Below are 24,763 nucleotides of genomic sequence, written 5' to 3'. Positions count from 1 at the left end.
AAACTATGTTCGGGTATTATACATTTTCGAACAAGGTTCAACTTGGATTCTTCCGAATCCGGGTAAGTTTGTAGGAACCTAAAAATATCTAAATAACTTATATGTTTTAATAATATCACTAAACAATTTATAAAAAGGTAAAAATCAAACGACAAGCTCTAGTATATTTTTATAACAACTAAGTTAAATGAAGTATTAAAGTTTCAAAAAAAAAAAAAGTTTCAGCATTTATAACTATCTTAAATCATAGGAATCTAATATAAACCGATTGGTATTGAAATTTCACATAAAAGAACTGAACTAAGTAACTAAAAATCCAAATTAGAACACATTATTTTGATTAAAATATAGACAAGATAAATTTAATTTGATATAATTAGAAGGGAAGATAATAACTACTTTTTTTGGGGACAAATGGAAGATAATAACTACTTATGTTAAAAAAAAAAAGAGAATATAGTGACTATTTACGTAGCTAATAACCGAATTGCACCGAACGGAAATAATAATTTTTTTTTTTTTTTTTGTAACTGACCGAACGGAAATAAATTGGTGACAAAATATTACCAAACTGAACCGAACTCTCATATATCTTATTAAGCTATCCAACACCGTTATTATGTCTTCGAATGCTGATGAGGTTAACTTGTCTCTAAGAACTATATATAACCTCGCAAGGGATAGTTAAGGTTGAAGATTCACCGAGGATACAACACACTGATCGAAACCTTGTCCACTGAAAACTTAGAATCTTTGTCTTTAGACTTATTCATTGATCTTTTCACCGAGAGAGGGAGAGAGACAAAAGCAGCTTCTGTAGGTTTAGGAATGGTAATAGGTCCGTCTCTTGCAAGCCAAATTATTATAGAGTTCATGGTTGGTCTCTTTGCGGCATTCTCTTGAACACACAACAAACCTATCTGAATCAACTTTACTATCTCGTTTATCGGATGTTCGCTTAAGTAAGTATCGATTATACTCTCAGGTTCTCCTTCTACCCATCTCTTCCATGCCTGAACCAAATAAAATGTTGTTAAACGTTTCCTTACATAAATTGTGAAATTAAATAAACAATGAAAATATTTTTTTAACCACAAATGGGTGGTTTAGCAAATTCCGGTGAACTAAGCGATCCGGATTCGAAACAACCCACATACTAACCATGCGTGGCCACACGATATGAATTTCTAATTCTCATTGTGAGCAACCGGATCTGTCCGACCCCAGTGAAGATGTTTTCATGGAACTTCAACTGAACCTCGGTCCACCGGATATTTTGGATTATCAAAAATAAAAATAAACAATAAAATCAATTGAGCTTACGAAAGCAGGAAGTCCTTCTACTTCAAAGTTCTTGTTTCTTTCACCACTTATCATCTCTAACAGCATAACACCGAAGCTGTAAACATCAGATTTTGCTGAAAATTGCCCGTGTCTCACATACTCTGGAGCCATATATCCGCTGCAAGAACCAAAATTACATCAATGGTGATGCTTATTACAAAAATCTATATGTACTCAAAAATATTTTATAAAAAGACAGCATCGCTGCCTATAACAAAACATACTTACTAGGTTCCAACTACTCTGCTTGTCTCTCCTCGAGTCTCATCCATATTAAACAACCTTGCCATCCCAAAGTCTGCAACTTTTGGGTTCATATCCGCGTCTAAAAGGATATTGCTTGCCTTCAAATCTCTGTGAATAATCCTCAGCTGAGAATCCTCATGGAGATAAAGAAGCCCTCTTGCAACTCCTTCTATGATTCTACTCCTCACATCCCAAGTAAGTAGCCGACGATTGTCTTCATCTACAGATTTTCTCAAGAGAAAACGTTTTTTTAGTTAGTTGACAAAAGTATATTGAGACGAAAAATTCCTTACATTGGTCTTGGGAAGGCTTACCAAATATAAAGTGATCAAGACTTGAATTAGGGACTAGCTCGTAGACAAGAATCTCTTCACCTCCTTCATTACAGTATCCAAGGAGCTTAACTAGATTCCTATGTTGGAGTCTTGTCAAAAGTAAAACTTCATTCCTAAACTCTAAATCTCCTTGGCCTGAACCTCTAGCTAACCTTTTTACAGCTATCTCTTTCCCGCACGGTAAAATACCCTAAAAACGATTCACACTCAATAAGATCATCAGTGACCCATCTAAATATACTGATAAGACTTTTTACAAGTGGTCTTACCTTGTAGACCGATCCAAATCCACCTTGACCAAGCTTATTTTCTAGCGAAAAATCATTGGTTGCGATCAAGATCATGTCAAGATTAAATCTTATCATAGATTGACCATCAAACCCAGAACTATCTGCACATATATATATAGAAACTTTTTTCCTTCAAGAAAAAAACTTCGAACATTTACTTAAAAAAACTGAGAACTACACTTTTAAAAAAATAAATATTTAGAGGTTATGAGCCACATGGAACTACACTCACCGTTGATTTGTGCACGAAACCTCCTCCGCATCCGGCGATAAGCAAGAAAAAAAGCAACAAACACGACAAGATATATGACCAGAGGAATAACAATAACCACAACACTCCACGGTTGAAAAATTCTTCCTAATTAAAGACCCCCAAAACAGTCATGTCAGTTCAAGATTTTAGCAAAAAGATATTGAAATATATTTGTAGTACCTCTCTTGACCGGAGAATCTTCTAGATGTTGATGATGTCCAGGAGGCGCTGCAACTCTCTCTAGTTCATCGAAAGCCCCTGCAAAAGAGTAATCATCCCATCTAAAATAACAACTAGGACGTGCAACCGTTCCCCCTTTTCTTTTCTGGTTCTCTTCTTGATTATACGCAACACTCTCTTTTAGACAATGGTAACAGTCGGCGGAAGATAGATCAGGTGTGCACTGCATCAACATATAGACCTCAGGAATATCTGTGAACTCCGCACTTGAGACTCCATAGTACTTCAACACCGAAGACTCATCAGCCTTGGATGCAACCTCGAGTGTTTGGTTAGCCCTGGCGCTGAACTCTTGGCCGATTCGAGTCACGTTCAAAGAGGGGAGAACATTTGAGTGAGGAATATTCAACAAGGGCTCAAGCTTTAGCTTTCCAAATGTAGGGATATTTGAGTAACGTACTAGACAAGAAACGTTTTCAAAGGTTTCGGAATCCCAGTGATACGCTTCTGTTTTGCCTTGACACTGTGTTAAGAGATTCCTACTTGCTCTATCGACACAGCGCCCGCAGTCTTGAGCTTCATAGTGTTTTCGACAAAGGGAAAGAGCGTAAACTCGGCCTAGCGAAGCGTTGTAGAAACCGCCTTCTGTGATAACCTTTGAAGCAAGAGAACGCAAGAGAGCTTCGAGGTTTTGGTCGTAGGTTGTGTTTGGGGAGAAGTTCTCATCGCCGCAGACGTAGGTTATGGTGTGAACGCCGTTGATGGTTAGGAGAAGAAAGAAGCAAAGATAACAATAGAGGCGAAGGAGAAGTAAATTTTCCATCTATATAAACATTTGACGTTCTGATTATTAAAACCTGTAGTTTGGCTTTATATAAAAAAAAAAGATGATTCGTAAAAAGAAGAGATCTACTTTCATCTCATCATATCGTTTTCATCAGTGGGAAAACCTTATAGAAACTCTGACAAAACGAGGAAGGAAGAGATTTTTCTCTATCGTAACGTAAACCGTTCGACGTCTGCTCGAAACTTCAACGTCTGCTCGAAACTTCAACATGGAAAATAACGACGTTGTTTCCGATATCTATTATGTTACGTGTTGGTCAGGTAAAGAAAATTGATACCCTCCGGTCTTCACGCGCCACACAATCATAAGAATCAAATGAAAAGACTACTAGAGGTCTCAAAACTGATTAGAAAATAAAAACAGAACATATATAGTCCCATTCAGACTATCTCAATAATCGTACAAGGAAATTTCGTCAATGCAACAAGACTCAGGCTTAATCTCCTTTTACAAACAAGTTCAACGAAAAGAGATGATAATAAAAAAATAAAAAAAAGAAGAGTAACCACAATAACAGAGATTCACAAATAACATAAAACCAAACTGTTCAATTCAAAAACAAATGTTAAACGAAAGCTAAATGGAAGTAAACTTTCCGGGCAAAGAGCGGATCAATCGTTAGTATTATATAAAACAAGCATTAAAATAACAAAACTCCTATTTGACTGCCGCTGACATCTCATGGTGAAACTATTGTTGTAAATGCTGAGTCACTTTTAGAAAACTGGTTCTCAAATTTCATCATCTGGTTGTAGAATCTCGAATTGAATAGATAATAAGAATAACTCTCTTATTAATCTCTCGAGGAAAATAACTCAAAAACTCAAGTTCTCAATCTCAAAACTCATAAGTTATGCTACACATTAGCATCTCCTTATATATAGCTCATAATTTCCTAAACTCATTAGGTTTAACATAAATCAATATTTCCTAATCCTTATAGATTTCCATAACACACTAGGATTAGGTAACTTCCATCTCAAGTTACTTCAAGCTTACTCCAACATTCTCCCCTTTAAGCTTGAAGTCATTTGTCTTCACATCTTGAACTCCTATGAGATCTCTCATTTCCTTGAACTTGATCTTACTCATCGCTTTAGTCAAAATATCAGCTCTCTGCTCTGCGCCGGGTACGTGCTGTACTGCAATCATCTCATTATCAACGCATTCACGTATAAAGTGATAGCGTCGATGAATGTGTTTATTCCGTCCGTGGAACACAGGATTTTTTGTTAAAGCTATGGCAGATTTGTTGTCTATCTTGACGACCACCTTCTCACTCTCAGTTCCTGTTATCTCTCCAAGTAATTATTGTAACCGAATAGCTTGTTTAGCCGCTTCTATAGCTGCCATGAACTCGGCTTCACAAGACGAAAGTGCAACTGTTTCTTGCTTTTGTGAGCACCACGTAATAGGACTGTTTGCAAAGTAATAAACGTGTCCGGTTGTGCTTCTACCATCATCTTCATCCACACTAAGGCTGCTATCACTGTAACCTTCAATCTTCATTCCATGTGTTCGCTTGAACTCAAGTCCGTACGTTAAGGTTCCTTGAAGATACCGTAAGACCTGTTTCAATGCCGCTTCGTGGGACTGTTTTGGCGCTTGCATATACCTACTTAGAACACCAACACAGAAGGAGAGGTCTGGCCAGGTATTAATCAGGTATCTAAGACATCCAATGTTTCTTCTATAGTCTCTCTCGTTCGCACCCTTCTCCTTTGGTGCTTTCGACAGCTTTGTACTTGGATCCATCGGCACTTGAGTTGCACTGCAGTCTTTCATCCCAGTCTCAAGCAGAATCTTCATAGCATATCTCTCTTGTCTTAGTGTGATTCATTCTTCATGTTGAACCACTTCAATACCAAGATAGTAGGTTAACTTTCCTAAGTCGCTCATCTCAAAAGTTGCTGACATATTCTTCTTGAACTCGAGTATGCTTTCATACTGTCCCTGTTATCAGTAGGTCATCGACGTATACTGCAACTAGGAGGAGATCATCGTGTACCTGCTTCCGATACAGAGCAGGCTCCTTTGAGCACTTGACGAAATTCAGGCCTCCAAGAACTTTATTTAGTTTTTCATTCCAAGCTCTTGGGGCTTGACGCAAACCGTAGAGAGCCTTCTTTAACTTGTATACCTTGTTCTCTTTTCCATTGGTCACGAACCCTTCTGGTTGAGAAACGTAGACTTCTTCTTTTAAGTCACCATGGAGAAACACTGTTTTGACGTCTAGATGATGAATTTCCCAACCTCTAGAAGCCGCCATAGCAATTAGAAACCTCACTGTCTCGATGCGTGCTACAGGTGCAAATACTTCGTCGAAATCAACCCCATGACGCTGAATATAACCCTTCGCTACTAACCTGGCTTTATATTTGTTTATACTTCCATCTGAATTGCGTTTAACCTTGAAGATCCACTTAAGACCAATGGCTTTTGCACCAGCAGGAAGTTCGACCAACTCCCATGTTTTGTTTTTAACTATTGACTTGATTTCATCTTCACATGCATCTCTCCAAACTTTCTTCTCTTTTGCTTCATTGTAACCCCAAGGTTCATCATTGATAGACAAGAGAAGTCTCTCTCCATCGAGTTCAGCTAAGAGTATATAATCATCCAAATAAGTCGGTTTCTTTCTTTCCCTCGTTGATTTTCTCAACGTCTCTTCGTCATGCTCATTGTCCTCTGTTTATTCTCCTTCATCGTGATCAGGTACGGTTTGATACTGCTCTTCTGTATTGTCGACTTCATCATCTTCTCCTTGTTCTGTAATATGATCATCCCTATCGACTCCTTTGTTCCCAAAGTCACCGAAAGTAATGCTGAAACCTCCTGGTATAGCTTTAGCCGTTTCCGCATTGCTCCAGTTCCACTTCTTGTTTTCATCAAAGATGACGTCTCTGTTTACAATTACTCTGCGAGTGATGGGGTCATATAATCTATAAGGTTTCATTCCTGGTTCGGTACCAAGATGTACAAGAGCTCGAGAACGGTCATCCAATTTTTTAAGATGCGGAGTATCAACTTTGGCGTAGCTAACACACCCAAAAATACGCAGGTGATCAACATTGGGTTTCTTGTTCTTCAAAGCTTCGTATGGAGTCTTCGAGATGAGCACACGGGTTGCTACTCTATTAATAAGGTATGTGGCATGTCTCACCGCTTCTCCCCAAAGATAGTTTGGACAATCCATATGCTTCAAAATACTCCTTGTCATTCCCAACAACGTCATGTTGCGTCTCTCTACCACTCCGTTTTGCTGAGGAGAGTATGGTGCCGTTAGGTGTCTTGTTATACCCTATGACTCGCAGAAACTTTGGAACTCTGTTGACACAAACTCGCCTCCGCGGTCCGTTCTAAAAGTCTTGATCATAGTTCCAGTTTTCTTTTCAACCACAGCTTTGAATTTCTTAAACTTCTCGAACGCTTCTCCCTTCTTACTAAGAAGAATTGACCACATATATCGCGAATGATCGTTTATAAGTACAAATATGTATTTTTCTTCGAGGGTGTGGAAGGTGTGATAGGTCCACAGAGGTCACCATGAATTAGCTCAAGTATCCTATCGGCACGATAGGTGGTCGCTTGTGGGAAAGAATGTCGTGCTTGTTTACCAAGTAGACAAGACGAGCATGTATCCTTCTCGACCAAAATAGTAGGTATGCCGGTGACCAGACATTCCTTGATCATTCTGCTCATTGAATCTCTTCCTACATGACCATGTCGAGCATGCCACTTAGCTGAATCACTCATCACAGCGGCAGTTTGTAAACACTTTTGCTCAACAATGTTAATGAGGACCTTATACAACCGATTTTTGGATCTCTTTGCCCTGGTTATCAGCTTCCCATCTTTGTCTCGTAGTGTAAGATAGTCGTCTTTCATTCTAATATCGTAACCTGCCTCTGTTGCTTGCCCGAGACTGATTATATTGTTCTTAAGATCTGGTATATAATAGACGTCGGCCAAGAGTTTCTTTCCTCCGTCCTTGGTACAGAATAATACAGAGCCTTTCCCTTTTATATCTACGCGAGAGTCATCTCCAAATCGTACTTTTCCTGTGATTGACTGGTCAATAGTTTTAAAGTAGCTCTGATTTCCCGTCATGTGGTTGCTTGCGCCGTTGTCTAAGTACCAAACATTATCTAGATTTTTTCAAAATCTTTTGGATTGACATTCTTCTCGTTTAAGTAAACGACTTCATGCATCATTAACTCTTCGGCCTCCTGCGTGTCATTCTCTTTTGTCTCGGTTGCCTCTTGCAACTTAAGCAGTCGATCAGGACACACAGACGCGAAGTGACCGTTTTTGGATTCTTCAATGGTTTCTCCCAGTGCAGCAGATTTAGATGAAATCTCCGATAATTTTCCCACAAAGTCATCAATCTTGTCAGTATCCTTCATCTTCAATCTGTCAAACTCAGCCATTAGGGTTTGAAGTCGAGCTTCCCTAACCCTATATGCGCCCATATGTCATGACTTTATGGTCTCCCATACCTGTTTTGCTGAATTTAACTCGCCGACCTGTAGGATTAGTGTTTCTGGTATGGACTGAAACAGTAATGCAGTTGCCGTATTGTTCTTATCTCCATCAGTAGTTTCTTGCTCAATAACTTCCCATACTTTGTGTACCTTCAGCAAGACCTTGATTCTTATTGCCCATACAGTGTAATTGGTTGCATTAAGCATAGGGCAACTGATAGAAGAAGGTCCGCCTTCTTTTCCCTTTGTTGAAATCGTCGTTATATCCCCCATGACTTACGGTCTCTTTGTAAGTTTGATCGTTGTCTAGAAGCTCTGATACCACGTGTAGAATCTCGAATTGAATAGATCACAATAATAAAAATAACTCTCTTATTAATCTCTTGAGGAAAATAACTCAAAAACTCAAGTTCTCAATCTCTCAATCTCAAAACTCATAAGTTATGCTACACATTAGCATCTCCTTATATATAACTCACTACAAGAAAACACACCGAATTCCGACGGAGGTTCCGACGGACACCAAGGTCGTCGGAAATTTGTGACGGAATACTGACAAATTTCCGACCAAATACAAAAAATTAAGTCGTCGGAATTCCGTCGGCCATTTCCGACGGAATTCCGACCAAATTTGGTTCGTCGGAATTTTCCGACGAGTTTTCGACGACATTCCGATAAAAAATGTAACCTTGTAGTCGTCGGAAGTTCGTCGGTATATTCCGACGAATTTCCGACGACATTCCGATTAACAGCAAAGTCGTCGGAATTCCGTCGGTATTTTCCGACGGAATTCCGACGAACTATGTGACCGTTGCCGACAAATATATATGACCGTTGTATAGCCGTTTGAGATTGGACAATTCCGACGGAATTCCGACGGACTGCTTTACATCCGTCGGAATTCCGTCGGAAAGTCGTCGGAGGTCCGTAAGCAATTTCCTATAAATACAACCCCTCCTCATTCAACTCATTCACACTTCATTCTCTCTTCATTCTCTTTAGTCATAACAATTCCGTGAAAATCATGTCTTCAGAAGTTTATTATCGTTCGTGGATGGATAAACCTCATTTGGATCCGAACACCAATTTGCTTACGGAAGAATACGTTCAAGGGATTGGAGAATTCATGAGGCTTGTTCAACAGCAACCGGATGCAAAAAGTGGTATGTTAAGATGTCCCTGCTCTTCTTGCAATAATAATAAGGTTATAAAAGAATTTGATGTTTGGACTCATTTGTATATGAAAGGGTTTTCACGTAATTATAAAGTTTGGTACCTTCATGGGGAAACTGGTTATGAATATGGTAGTACTAGCGAACCTCAGCCTGTTAGTGAACCTCAGCCTGATATTAGGTTAGAAGAATCTAGAACGGATATAGATTATGGTGTAGGTACTGAGCAGATGGTACATGATCATTATAGAGGGGAAGAACCAAACCCCGAGTCTAGGAGATTTTTTGACATGTTGGATGCAGGAAAACAACCTTTGTATCAAAATTGTAGAGATGGTCATTCAGTCTTATCATCTGCAACTAGATTAATGGGTATTAAGACAGACTATAATTTGGCTGAAGAATGTATGGATGCGATTACTGATTTTGTCAAAGGTATTCTACCTGAGGATAACCTTGCACCGGGTTCATACTACGAGGTTCAGAAACTTGTTGCAGGTCTTCAACTACCGTATGAAGTGATAGATGTATGTATTGACAACTGCATGATCTACTGGAGAGCGGATGAGACACGGAATGTATGCAAATTTTGTGGGAAACCTCGTTATCAGGAGACGAGGGGAAGAGTTCCGATCCCATTCAAAAGAATGTGGTATTTGCCTTTGACGGAAAGATTGAAGAGGTTGTATCAGTGTGAGCGCACAGCAAAAGCAATGAGATGGCATGCAGAGCATTCCACAAATGGTGAGATTAGACATCCTTCAGATGCAAAGGCTTGGAAACATTTCCAGTCAACATATCCAGAATTTGCGGAAGAGAGAAGAAATGTTTATCTTGGATTATCTACTGATGGTTTCAGCCCATTTGGAAAGCATGGAAGGCAGTATTCTCTATGGCCAGTTATTGTGACACCGTACAACTTACGGCCGAGCTTGTGCATGCGACGAGAGTTTTTGTTTCTCTCAATTCTAGTCCCCGGGCCAGATCATCCTAAAAGATCACTAGATGTGTTTCTTCAACCACTAATATATGAGTTGCAACAACTATGGGCGCATGGTTTTGAGACATACGATGTTTCGCGCAAAGAAAACTTTCAGATGCGGGCAGTACTTATGTGGACAATAAGTGACTTTCCAGCATATGGTATGTTATCTGGATGGACAACACATGGGAAGCTATCATGTCCATATTGTCAAGATGACACAGATGCTTTCCAACTAAAGAACGGAAGGAAAACGTGTTGGTTTGACTGTCACAGACGATTTCTACCACCTGATCATCCATACCGCAGGAGTAAGACTTCGTTTACGAAGAACAAGCAGGTGTTTGATGGTCCACCTGAGGAAGTTAGTGGGAAAGATTTGTTGAAGCAGTTTAGGTATTTTGATGCAGAAAGGACGCCAGATGTAGGTGGACATGAAAACATTCGAGTCAATGCGGTTGGAGAGCTACATAACTGGCACAAAAAGAGTATTTTCTGGGATCTACCATATTGGGAGAGTCATCTATTGCGGCATAATTTAGATGTCATGCATATTGAGAAGAACTTCTTCGATAATCTGATGAACACAGTCCTTAACATCCAAGGTAAAACGAAGGATAATTTGAAGTCAAGGTTGGATTTAGTCGATATTTGTGATCGTTCTGAACTTCACGTTGATGAGAACGGTACGGCCCCTTTTCCCATTTATCGGCTAGATGGTGCTAGAAAAGAAGAGTTCTTTGATTGGATTACAGAGAAAGTGAAATTTCCTGACGGATATGCATCAAATTTGGGGAACTGCGTTGATAGAAGCGAAGGAAAGTTTACTGGCTTGAAGAGTCATGATTGTCATGTAATTATGCAGCGCCTCCTTCCGTTTGCCTTTTCAGCATTATTGCCACGTAATGTTCATGAAGCAATTGCAGGGATTAGTGTTTTTTTCCGTGACTTATGCAGCAGAGTATTGACTGAAGAGGGTATTAATAATTTGAAGACAAACGCACCAGTCAGCATGTGCAACCTTGAGAAGATATTTCCTCCATCATTCTTTGATGTAATGGAACATCTTGCTATTCATCTCGCAAGAGAATTGGAACTTGGTGGTCCTGTGCAGTACAGATGGATGTATATTTTTGAGCGTTATATGCATCATCTGAAGAAGATGGTCAAAAATCAAAGCAGGGTGGAAGGATCTATAGTGGCACAGGTGATCAATGAAGAAACTGCAATCTTTGCTGAAAATTATTTTCCACCAGAAGTGCAAACAAAACACCGAAGACCTGCTCGGCATGATGATAGAGGGGAGAGAGCAACATATCATGTTACTGTCCCAAGCATGTTCAAGGAAATAGGACGACTTAGTGGAAAATTCACGAAGCGGAGACTTACGGACACTGAGAACGCTCATTTGCAAACATATTTGCTCACCAACTGTGAAGATGTTCTACAATATGAGAGGTAAAAATATTTATTCATTTATTGTTAGATTAATATTCAATAAATTTATTTCATATTGATAATATTTTTGTATATAGTGTATATATGGCGGAGTTGCGTATGACTCACAGGCATGCAACAGAAGATGAGCTTCGACAACTTAGAGATAACGGATTTGCTGCGTGGCTTCGTAGTTATGTGAGTCATATATCCTATTACCCTATGCAAATGATTAGTTTAAATTTAATATATATAAACTAATTAATTTTGCAATCATATATGTTTTTTTTTATAGGTGAATGATGGTTTGGCCAGAGGTCTTGTGTTCGATGATTGGGTACGCGAATTTGTGCAGGGACCAAACTATGTGGTCAAATCATATCCTAAATTTTGTACGCGAGGATATGCATTCACAAGGAAAGGTCATTCTAAGACAACATATGATGCTGGTGTTTCATCTTCTTCTGGTGACGATGTCTACTACGGCAACATAAAAGAAATATTGGAAATCCAATTTCCTGGAATGGTTGGATTGCGTTGTGTAGTATTCTATTGTGATTGGTATGACACCACCCCAGATAGAGGAGTGAAGATTGATGCGTTTGGTGTTACATCAGTTCATTCGCGGCGGAAACTTCAATATTATGATCCCTTCATTCTTGGTTCGCAAGCTGATCAGGTATGTCAATATATTCATAATTTTTTACCAATATAATTAATTAATGTTATATATTGAACTAATACTTTGTATAATTGATATGTATAGGTGTGCTACATCAGTTACCCTCGGGTGACGTACAGAGACGATCCATGGGTTACTGTAACGCAAATCAACCCAAGAGGACGAGTGGATGGAACTTCTGATGATGATGAACCATTGCAACCAGAGTCTACCAGCAACGCCCAGGCAGTTGAAGATTTGGAAAATGTTCAACTCGTTGAGAATTTGACTGTGTTTGGACATGATGCTGTCGTACATTCAGAGCCGGAAGCCGAGGTTGGGGAGTTTGATGAAGATTCAGAAGATTCTGATTAGTTTTTTTTTTTTTTTTTTTTTTTAATGGTCCGTCGGAAATCCCTCGCAATATACCGACGACATAGCGACGACAACGGGTTTCATTGAAAATTGGAAAGGTCGTCGGTATTTCGTCGGAAAATACCGACGACATGTTTTTCTATAAAGTTTCAATCATAAAAATCTATAAATTTAGATGCCAAAACTATGAAAATAACACATAATAAGTGTTTAGTATAGTATTAGATCGCAACCGTTCAAATATAACAACTCATTAAAATATTTATGTATGCATATCATTGTTTTCATAACATCTCATCTTAACATTATGTACTTATACAATCATATTTATATAAGCTTACACTACAAAAAATATTGTTGTGTAAAATCGTGTTATAAAACATTTTTATTGTTAAATCTTTATGCAAATACTATATATATTATCAAAGGTTTGGATTTTGCATTTAGAAACTTGAAAAGAACACCCTAAACACTAAGTCGTCGGAATTCCGTCGGAAAATACCGACGGAATGTGTCCGTCGGAAAATACTGACGGACACGTTCCGTCGGAATTTCAATTAGCCCGGGAGAACCAAACCGCTTGAAAATTTTCGCGAATCGGCATTTGGTATATTTTAAATATACCGACGGAATACCGACGAACCCGTGTCCGTCGGAATCCACGGAAATAAAAATCCTTCTCCTTTCTTCTTCGTTATCTCCGCGGCCTCTCTCTCTCTCAAAACTCTCCGGCGATTTCGGCGATTTCGGCGACTCTCCGGCGATTCCGGCCTCTCTTCACCGGCGAATCCTCTCCTCACCCTCCTATCTCTTCCCCAAACCCCAAATCATGTAAGAATCATCCCAAACCTTTTTTTTTTCAATTGTTTAGGGTTTTGGAAGTTGATCTCGGATTTTAGGTTGTTTGATTGAACATTTTAGGATTGAATGGATAGTTTAGGATATATAAGTTAGGATTGTTGTTTTAGTTTTTTTTGGAACATTTTTTGATTTTTAAAAACGTTTTTTGATTTTTTAAAACGTTTTTTTTTATTTTTAAAAACGTTTTTTGATTTTTAAAAACGTTTTTTTGAAAAAAATATAAATATTTAACACCATTTTTCTTCATTTATAAATTTTAACAACATTTTTCTATATTTATAAATTTTTTATAATTTTGTATACATATATATATATGTAAATCATGTATAGTAAAAATTTTAAAATTTTAAAATTTTTTATATTTTTTTTTAAGTTTCCACTAATAAATATTTAACAACATTTTTTTTTAAAATATAAATATTTAACAACATTTTTCTTCATTTATAAATTTTTAACAACATTTTTCTATATTTATAAATTTTTTATAATTTTGTATACATATATATATATATATATATAAAAGGTTTAATAGTTTTTTTTAAAACGTTTATAAAACCTTTTGTAAATATATAAATGAAAATATGTTTGATGGGTTAATTTTTTTTTTTTAGGGCCGAGGATGAAGCCCGCCCCGCAGCCCGTCTTCGACGTAGTTCGGTGAGCGGTTCCCGTGCATCGGTATCGTCTCATGACTCGGTTCCCGCATATATTCCCGCTCCAGCTCCCTCTGCCCCTCACGCTGCCCCTCACGCTGCTGCTCAACAGGATCCGGGGGTCATGCCGGTTCATCTATTGGTTCAACAACCAGGTCGAGAGCATCTCCCGTTTCTCCAACTCAACCCACGACGAGGCCATAGCACTTGGTTAGTATTTTTTTTTATTTGTACCGTTATATTTTTTGCTTTAATTAACTTGCTAACTTGTATTTTTTTTTAAAGGTTCACCAAGTCGAAAAATGGCATTAGCCGGAGCATCAACCAGATGATGTACTCCATGCTCCGTTTTGGATATCCAAAGTGGAGTGTGATCCCTTCCGACGAACGAGAGTTGTGGTTTCGTCAGTTTGCGGTATAGTAACCCTTCATTTTTTTTAAGTTTTTACATTTTTTTACATATATTTACTTATTAAATTGTGTTTGTTTTGTAGCAAGAGTTCAACTGGCACTCCGATCTTACGGAAACAGTCCGTAAGAAATTCAACGAAAAGGCCATGGACTCTTACACAAAGCAGATAAACGCGTGGAAGACAGTTTGGCAGAAGAACAAGAAGCCACGGTTCATCAACGGGGGGGTGTGGGAGCAGTTGATAGCTCATTGGGAGAGGGAAGACACTGCAGAGACGTCTTCTAGGAACTCCAGGAACCGGAAGAGCGATCGTGGCGGGAAAGGTATGTATGTGCACAACCTCGGCGCTTGCTCCATGTCTACTAAGGAGGATGAACTTGTAAGTTTTTTATTATTATTTATCTTTATATTTTTTAAATAAATATTTTATATATTTTTTGGCTAATAATGGCGGTTTTTTTAGATCGAAGCAAATGACGGTAATCCCGTTGATCGTCTCCAACTCATTAAGGTGGCTCACACTAACAAGACGACGGGTCAAATTCAGGACCCCGTGATCAGAGGTGTAGTTGATTTGGTGGAAGCTGAGATAGTTTCTCAATCTCAGCCTCTCTCTGATGACGGCGACTCCACGGGAGCTTCAACCAACCTGTCTCTATTGCAAATAAATGAGATGGTTGAAAAGGTAATTTTTTTTATTAATATATTTTTTTTATAATGTCGATTACTTACTTGTCCATATTTACTTACTTTAAATATTTTTGTAGGCGGTTCCTAAAAGGAAAGGAGGCCGTTTAGTTGGGTTGGCCCGTCGTGCTTCTTCGTATCCGGCATCTTCTTCGCAAGCTCCGTATGCCGATCCCATGATTCTCGAGGAGCTACATGACAAAGATGAACGGATTGGGGCATTGGAGGAGCAGAACACCACTATCCTTTCGGAGAATGCCACTATCCGTTCGGAGAATGCCACTATCCTTGCTGAGTTGGCATCCCAGAAGAAGTTCAACACCGAGATTATGCAGAAGCTAGATCGTTTGATGTCTTCGAGTTCTTCTTAGTTTATTTCGGCTTTATAAAACTTTCGGAATGTTTTTTTTTTCTATTTCGGTTTGTATGAATTTTAAACTTTATGAATGTTTTTTTCCTATTTCGGTTTTTATGAATTTAAATTTTATAATATTATTAGTTTTAAATTTCCAATTTTTTAAATTTATTAATATCAAAAAATATATAAAAATGCAAAATTAATTTGTAAAAAAAAAGGGTATATACCGACGGACAACGGTCGTCGGAATATACCGACGGACATATATCCGTCGGAATTTACCGACAAACTCATTTCCGTCGGAATATACCGACGAACGTGGTTCGTCGGTATATTCCGACGACCGATGTCCGTCGGTAAATTCCGACGCCTACAGTTCGTCGGAATAAACCGAGGAACCACGTTCGTCGGAATTGTAGTTTTCCGATGAACTCTGGTCTCGTGTAGCCGCATCGTAATATCGTCGGAAGTTCGTCAGAATGACGTTTCTTGGTATTCGTCAGAAAGTCGTCGGAATTTCGTCAGAAATTCCGACGAATTTTTTTTTTCCGACGAAACGATACCGACGGACGTGTTCGTCGGAAATTCGTCGGAATAGACCGATTCCGACGAATTACCGACGATTTTGGCCATCAGAATCCCCCTGTTTTCTTGTAGTGACTCATAATTTCCTAAACTCATTAGGTTTAACATAACTCAATATTTCCTAATCCTTATAGATTTTCATAACTTACTAGGATTAGGTAACTTCCATCTCAAGTTACTTCAAGCTTACTCCAACACCGGTGGCATCCTATTTTGAACATATGAATATTTTTTCGCGGTGTTGTGAAATTTGCTACACAAAATAAAAATCACATTAAGTTTTTATTTCCCCAAAAATTAAGAGAAAAAGAAGGAGGAAACTTAGAGCATGTTTAATGGAAGGTTCTTAGGACGGGGTTCTTAGCGGAATATAAGAATATGTTTCTTAACTTTTAACTAAAAAAGCTAAGAACCAGTTTTTAAATAAGATATTTAAGAACTGGTTATTAGTTTTTTTAATTAAAAGTTAAGAGACGAGTTCTTATATTCCGCAAAGAACCCTACCCTAAGAACCTCCCATTAAACATGCTCTTACGGCCAGGGATCGTCTCCAATAAGCATCATAACTCCTTCATTATCTTTAAAAGTTAATTTCCATTGACTTTTCATATGCAGCTTGCCTTTGATAGTAAAGAGTTTTTCTAGTTCAACAATCATGTGATTGTATCCATCAAAAACATTTAAATCCACAGATCTAGCAACACCTTCCATGTGAACCTAGTGAATAAACATATAAAGTGTTTGTGAACTAAATATAGCCGTCTCAATCTGTTAAAGTTATGCAAGTTTCTTATCAATATTATATCTACTGTATTAGAATAAAATCGTGTGTGCAACCATATATAAAATCCAGTATTTTCTTATACCAAACATGATTAGTTTTACGAAAACCTGTGTCTTATAATGTTCTAATTATTAATAATAAATAGTTTGATAATTGGGTAAGAAGTAAAGAATAAGTAGATGAATGATATTTTCATACCTTGATATACTACTTGTAGTAGAACTGATTTCCTTTGGAATTTTGTTGCTGATGTCACTGCTTGAATTTGATCAAGATTTTCTTCTTCAAAGATTTCAGAAATTTTAGTCTTTTGGTATGAGTCGAGTGTTTGCAAAACATCTCTTGCTTTGGTGGAAGTCGTTAGATCAACTCCAAACAATCTGAAGCTACCAGATGCATTGGTGGTTAAATTTTCTTTTGGTGACTGGACCATTTGTTTATTGCAGTTTGGTTTGGACATAACAGAACCTTCATAGCTCACTAGCAAGCCAGATGAAAATTTTGAATCATTAGCTTCATTATGATAACTAAGCTGAGGTAGACTCTTCGAAGATTTTATGCTTGATTCTCCAATTTCTTGGCTTTGAGTCAACATATGAATCATCATATTTGAACTTATATCGAAATATGATGATAATTAATCAAAAAAGAAACATAACTTATTAAAAAAATATTGTCTTAACAAATTCATTTATTTCACATTGGCTTTTGTGTTTTTGAAAAGCTGACTTGAAAATGTTTGATGAAGGCATTAAATGCTTGATTTCCCATGGAGAGACTTTAGAGCACCCGCAGTGAAACACTTTTTAGGGAGTCTTTCTCTTCAAAAATAATAATAAAAAATAAATAACATAAGAGAGAGTGGAAAAATACGAGAGACGTCTTTAGGAGAAGAGGCTTGTGCCATGAGTTCAGAGACTTTAAACTAACGTGTCTCTTTGACATTCATTCGTTGTTATTAGTTTTAACTAGGGGATTTTCCGGACTACGCCTGATTTTTTTTTTATAATATTAATTTAGTTTAATTTTTATATGTATTCTATAAATAAACAATATGATATAAACTGGAACTGGTTATAGACTTATAAAAATAAATGCAAATTTAAAACTATTTGAAATAATTTCTTGTTTTTATTCAAATTTTATATAGGATATTAGTAAGATTAATAAAAAGTTAACTAAATTATTAGTTAAGATATATATATATATATATTCTTTATCTTGAAATTTCACTATTCAAAATTTGTTATTTTATTATTGTAAATTATATATCACCCGATAAACAAACATATTAAAATGATTTAAAATTAGTTTAATATGAATATATTTATTTTTTGACTGAAAGATTATATTTATTACCACATTTATTTAAGTTTACGTAAAATAAATTTTAAATTAACAGTCTTTTTAAAAAAAAAATTTGTTAATGTTTCTTTTGACTTGAAACCCATTAAATTTATAACTTTTTAGGATATTAGTACATTTATCTTTTGATTTCTTTTGTTCCTCTCCATCTAAGTTGATGTTTTTGCATTATATATATATATATATATAATATAATTAGTTTGAATAATGTCATACTCGTATCTGTATAATATTGTTGTTTTCTCAGAATGGGTTGGTGATCAAAATAATTATTACAAAGTAAAAAATGCATTGTGGTTAAAATTAAAAATTAAAATATTGCAATTTAGTTGTGGTTAAAGAAAGAAGCAGGTGTTAGCTAGATTGAGACTGATGATGGGTTTTATTATTCAGGAGAGAAGCATCGTAGAAAAGAGGAATTACCGAGGTACAATGGGTAGAGCTGATGGACTTCAACACTATTGAAAAACCTCAAGAATATTCGATGCGTATATAAGATTGGATTTTGATCCACTATAGGAATAGCTGTGAACAAATTGCTGGAATGTAGATTTTGATCTGTCTTGAGTTGCTGCTAAACATCCACACAAAAACAGCATACCACATTTAATATCTAGACAAAAGAAAAGAAGGGTTGCATTGCACACAAGTTATTAATATCATGAAGAGCATGTCTTCTCCTCAGAAAGAGATTTCTACTCCCTTCATCTTCTGATTTCTGTTCCTGGTCTTGCTCTTCTTCTTCTAATTTCCTTCCCTGGTCTTGCTCTTCTTCTTCTTCTTCTTCTGATTTCCCTATATAGTCTCACTCTTATTCTTCTGATTTCCCTCCCTGATCTTGCTTTTCTTCTTCTTCTGATTTTCCTCTGAAGTCTCACTCTTCTTCTGAACAGTGATGTGATATAGACTTGGATCATCTATCTGCTCTTTAGTCAAGCCAATTAGGTTACCTAAAAGGCTAAAACAAACAGAGACGAATAAATGAAAGGTTTTACTCAGTTACAAAAAAAAAGAATAAAGAATCAAAATTTCTTTACCTTATGAAGCTGGTAAAGCTCTGATTGTGATATAAACACCATCTTCGTCTTGTTCCACCCATTCTGTTTCCATGTCACTTGCATTACTTACCGAGACCTCCATTGAATAATCTCCATCTTCTTCTTCTTCTTCTTCTTCTTCCCTTGATGAGCCACTACTTCTTGCAGACATATCAACCGATGATGTCTCGGTTCGGGTCCCACTTATGCTAGAAAGCTTGGGCGTTGTTGCAAGACCAGACGAATCACGGTGGTACCGACTTTGTGCTTGTGTTCTTGCTTGGTTAGCCGTGAGTAAGCATTTTCCTCCAGGACATTCTTTGTTTAGAGGTGGAGTTGCAGGACTGTTCTTGCTGCAGCTCTAGTAAAAAAAAATGGTTATAGTTAAGACCCATTCATGTGTTCCATCAGAATCAAAGTACAAAGAGTGTATACCTCATATTTGGATCTAGGAGGAGCGGTTGGAACAGGGACACTCTGCTGATTAAGTTGCTGCACATTGTAGAACTCCATGACCTTCTCGAAATTCTCACCCCACCATTTTTGAGCTTCCCATTTATCAAACATCTCACGGCTACAAGCAAATAGACATTTGTTAGTAAAAAAAAGTCAACAAATGAAGAGCTGTCTTAGTGACTATAGACAATAAAACAACCAAGTGAACAGTGACTCGATATATGTTATTATGTTCTAATCATCAATGAGAGCTGAAGAAAGTTAGTTAGCTAGATCATTGCTGCTCTCACCTACAAGTTTCACTAAAGTCTTCCTATTCCCAACACAACTGTTCTTGGAGTCTTTCATTTAAGATCGGATTAAAGTACAAAAAACATAATCCACATCTCAATAACGTGTCTCACAATACACAGCACACTTCAAGTAATTTAGTGTCATAAACCTCAAAGCTTCAGATTTGTGTTTTTTTTTTAATGAAAGTCAAACGGACTCTATATTAATCACATAATTTCATAAAGAAACAATAATGGTTTCTTCGAATCAGGTACGCAGAGTTTGGTCAGACCGGAGGAGACCGACACTACTACTTTGGCTTGCTTCGAGTAGGGGTCGCCGATTGAGTGGCTGGAAGAGACACAGGGTGTGTCGATGGAATAGGACTCAGCCTGAACGCCTTTTGGTTTCTCCGAGGAGGAATCACCAGATAATGCGGATTTCCCGTTGGAACTCATTGCGTGTTGTATTAGTGGAAATTTTTTAGGAAACTTAATCGAAATAAGACTCTGATTAAGAGCTTCATAAAAAAAATCTGTAGGGGAAAACCAAAACGAATCCATAAATGAGAGTAAAGGGATGAGGAAGTGGAGGATGTATTGATTGTTTAGAGGTGAGATCGTGAAACTGATGGAACAAGAGGAAGAGAAAGCGATGAAGAATTGTTGTCTGATTTACTTTTGATGGTGTAACGGGGCTTCAGGCCCATTATATCAACACGATTGGTTATGAAAAACCGCAGAAGATGGAATCGCAAGCCTATGATAACCAGAATCGTAAGCCCAAGATAACCAAGTGACATGGCTATGTGACACGGCAAAATATACTCCTCTAATTGGCTAATTTTATTGTCCTATGTGGACAGTCTGGCTACTCCTTATATATCCCTTTTTAGTATTAGTTAGATTATACAACTAAATAATTTGAATAAACTATTATAATAATCTTTAGAAACTCAGTTTAAGAACAAACCGGTAATGATGCTATTTAGGTCTTGGAATTATTGCAACTTCGTTCCACTGTAGCTATAAAAATAAAGTCATGGATTTTACTTATTGTTCTTTTGAAATCATATTCTAGAATAATATTAAAAATAGTTACAAGTAACTTTTACTTGTAGGCTTCACCATTCTAAATCCTTCCAATGAATAGAAAATCCTTCCACTTTTCATTGTCCCAGAATATCTTTGCAATAAAAACAAAATTTGTAAGTAATCATATTTAGAATTATATAAACACTAGGTTAAGATCCGCGCTTTGCGCGGGATCAACATTATATATATAAATTATTTTATGTATTAAATATTTTTACATATTATGAAATAATAAATATATATTAAATAATTAAAAGTCAGTAACTATTAAATATATAATTAAATTGGCGTGAACATATAAATCAATTTTATTAATCTAAAAAATATTTTTTTATATATTTGATAGGATATGTTATTAAATTTAAATGATAGTAACATAGATAATATATTTTAGTATATTTTTAATATTAATGTCTATTAAATGATGATGTCTACTCATATAGTTTTTTTGATCATTTGTATCTTTTATAGAAAAAAATTTAAATTACTGATAACAAAATTTTCATTGTGGGATTAATAGTTTTAATAATTTATAATTTTAAAAAAGATAAGTTGTCAATGTTCAAAACTTTTATCAAAAAAATTGTTCAAAGTAAATTTTGAAACTAAAATATTGTATTTTATATGGTTTATAGTTTAATTTAAAATGATATATATATATTAATCTTAATAATTAATTAAATTAGACTTTTTACTTATATAATTTTTGTAATCATTTGTATTTTGTCATGACAAAAATTTTAAACCATGGATCATAAAATTTGAATGTGCGACTTTTAACAGTTTTAGTAATTTATAGCCGTTTGTAAAAATTCAAAATATAACATATACATTAAAATATAAATTTTTATTATATGGTTATTGTGGTTGTCTAATTTATTTAATAGTTTAAAATTAAACAAATATGATAAAAGATACACTATTTTTTATCAAATCTTTATTATTCAAAATCATCAATTGTCATATATACTTTAGTCACATTAGGCAATTCCGTAAATTTTATTTAAGGAAATAATAAAGTACATTAATGATGAATTTATTGTTAGTTTAATAAAAAACTTATTATATAATTAGATAGATCAACATATTTCTCTAATGATTCTAAGAATCATTCTAGTGATGACATGTGGCTACAAAAAGAAATTGTAATGCTTCTCAAATAATATATAGGGGATTATATTAGCGTCAAAGATCTACGTTATTTCATTAAAATCACGCCCTTCAAACTTCATAGTAAATCTTGATCCTATATTGAACTTCTTGTTCACTGTATCTATCAATTTGTCGCACTTGAAAATGAATTGGCACCTAGTATCATCATATCAAGAATAAATTAAATATGCTTAAATAAAATATTTTCATGATGTTTAAGTAGAGTAACGAAGTGTTTTTCCTTACTTTGGCTTATAAAACTCTTTGAAGATACATTTGGTTTTAATAGCATTCAATGCAGTAGCAATTAAGCCATAGTGCATACTCTGTTTTGAAATTGTTGATGATGATATGTTGCTTTGTTGAGGAGCTGCCTTTCTGATTCCAACTCATGATTCCTCGTTCTCTCCACTAGAATAAAAAGTAATTAAAATACAAAAGGATTAAGAAACAAAGGAGATGTAACATGCCAAAATTTATATACCTAAGGAATACAAAAGAGTCTCCAATGGTTAAACTTTTTTCTTTTGCAAACTCATTCAAACCAGATGTGAAAAGATGTCTTTGTGGTGTACCTAGTTGATAATTTATAGATAAACAAAGATTAGTAGTCACTACCAAAGAGTTTTGATATAAAAACTTAGCTACCTTTAAAAGTGTATTTAAATTTCCAGACATGATCACGGAGATCTTTAGCAACTATCTCTTGACTCGGTGGTAGCTGTGATATATCCTAAAAAAGTTTAATACAAAGCATCATCATATAAAAGCTTACAATTTAAATCAATGATGAATTTATTTGGTTTAAATATTTCCGAAGCACATAACACCTTGGTAAAATAGTTAATGTTGTGTTCGTTGTCATCACTAGGAATAGGGATTTCAACTTCCTAAATAAATAAATTGATAAAAATATTTAAATATATTAGAAGAAGAGGTACTATTATATATAATTTCTCACTTATTGATGAATATGGTAACAACGAGACTTTTGCATAAACTTCATCTGAATTGGTCTCCACCTAAAATCATGCATAAAACGTTTTTTTTTGTCAACCATGCATAAAACATATTAAAAGTTTAAAACCATAATATGCACAGACCAATTGATCTCATGCATATTTCCGATAAAAAGAAACATCAAATACCAAAGATACATACCTTAAGCTTAATACTAACAACATTACATAGAATTTTTAAAGAAATATCAAAAATTGGTTTTAATTGGCACAAGTCGTCATTTGCTGATGCTATAAGCTGATAATGTCATAAAATTGTTAAAAAGTGGCGCGAGCAGTTCTTTGTTGTTAAGGTGAATCGAGCGTCCATAGGCGATTTCGATTTCTTTCGACTATCCCAGAATTGGGCCGAGAATATAGGTTAGTACTTTCTTGATTTTAGTTTCGGTCTTTTCCTTTTGGGGGATTTGCGTTTTAAATCTTCGTTTTCTTTTAATTATTTCAGTTCATTCGGGCAGTTCTTTGATGTGGGGCGAGATTTGGGGCTTGATCGGAGTTCTCCAGAGAGATCGTTCGAACTGGTCATCGTTTGATCAGTCTCGAATCCGAGCCGCTTTTGCCATGCCAGGGAGAACAAACAGGCCCCAACCGATTATTGGCAGTTCTGAAGATGAGGCGGAGCGTTCTCAGGAAGTCTTTCCGACTTCTTCGATTCAGGCTCAGTCTTTGGATCGATTGGCCATTCAGCTTATGAGGAGGTCGTCGTTTCGTACCTCCGGGTCAGCGTCGAGGAGCAGAGCATCTGATGGATCTCCCTTGATTTTGATTCGGGATTCCGATGATGAAGATGTTCCTGGGGAACAATGATATCCTGTCTTGTTGAGCCCCGACTCGGAAGACGAAGTCGTCGGCGCGACCCATAAGCGACGTGGATCGTCGGAGGTGGTCTTACCCGGTCCGTCTTGTTCTAGACGAGAATCGACCGTCAGAGGTCTTCCTTCTGGGGGTGATGATCCTTTGTTTGCTGCTCAGGACTACCTGATCTCTCTCTCGCTGGCCGCATGATATCTGCGGGTTGCCGTCTTCCGTCTCTTACTTCTTCGACTGAGAAGGAGGCCTACGCAAAAGTGGCGGTCGCGAGCTCTAAGGTCTGTTTCGTGCTTTCTTTCCATAAGATGTTTTGAGGATCTTATTTGTCAGCTTTGTCTTTTTTAGGTTATGGAAGCCTTCAACGAGTATGTTGTAGCGATGGAGGATCACGTTGAGGTTTCTCGAAATGGCAAGGAGATTGAGAGCATCGGTTCTGAGATCAGGAGGTTTTTGGCGGAGCTTGAAACCACCAAGCGTGAGGGAAAACAGGATGCTAAGAAGATCAAGGCCTTGACCGACGACTGGAGGAGGACTTGTCAGGAGAACGCAACTCTCGTGGCCCAGGTTGTGGCTCAGAGGGCCAGGATCGCGGCGCTCAAGGTCGAGAAGGA

General features: G+C 36.6%; 3 protein-coding genes and 1 pseudogene across 3 annotated transcripts; all 4 read right to left on the bottom strand.

Annotated features, from left to right (window-relative positions):
- Positions 1–378: 378 nt before the first annotated feature.
- Positions 379–3,687, bottom strand: LOC106366926 (cysteine-rich receptor-like protein kinase 36). Its single transcript, XM_048768303.1, has 7 exons — positions 2,649–3,687; positions 2,448–2,573; positions 2,195–2,316; positions 1,905–2,115; positions 1,573–1,810; positions 1,324–1,462; positions 379–1,013 (listed from the first exon to the last, which is right to left on the bottom strand). The coding sequence occupies exons 1-7, from the start codon at positions 3,469–3,471 to the stop codon at positions 699–701; spliced, it is 1,974 nt and encodes a 657-aa protein (XP_048624260.1). The 5' UTR covers positions 3,472–3,687; the 3' UTR covers positions 379–698.
- A 1,116-nt stretch (positions 3,688–4,803) lies between these two features.
- LOC106363035 (secreted RxLR effector protein 161-like) lies at positions 4,804–5,304 on the bottom strand. The gene has a single exon (XM_013802845.2). The coding sequence runs from the start codon at positions 5,302–5,304 to the stop codon at positions 4,804–4,806; it is 501 nt and encodes a 166-aa protein (XP_013658299.2).
- Positions 5,305–16,102: 10,798 nt separating this feature from the next.
- Positions 16,103–24,345, bottom strand: LOC106363036 (annotated as a pseudogene).
- Positions 18,773–21,420, bottom strand: LOC106364481 (protein Brevis radix-like 2). Its single transcript, XM_022711366.2, has 3 exons — positions 19,784–21,420; positions 19,349–19,709; positions 18,773–19,269 (listed from the first exon to the last, which is right to left on the bottom strand). The coding sequence occupies exons 1-2, from the start codon at positions 19,913–19,915 to the stop codon at positions 19,350–19,352; spliced, it is 492 nt and encodes a 163-aa protein (XP_022567087.1). The 5' UTR covers positions 19,916–21,420; the 3' UTR covers positions 18,773–19,269; position 19,349.
- Positions 24,346–24,763: the final 418 nt, after the last annotated feature.

This window comes from Brassica napus, chromosome C9 (assembly GCF_020379485.1).
Source record: "Brassica napus cultivar Da-Ae chromosome C9, Da-Ae, whole genome shotgun sequence".
Lineage (NCBI taxonomy): Eukaryota > Viridiplantae > Streptophyta > Magnoliopsida > Brassicales > Brassicaceae > Brassica > Brassica napus.
The sequence above is the reverse complement of the archived record's forward strand: the minus strand, read 5'-3'. Positions and strand labels throughout refer to the sequence as shown.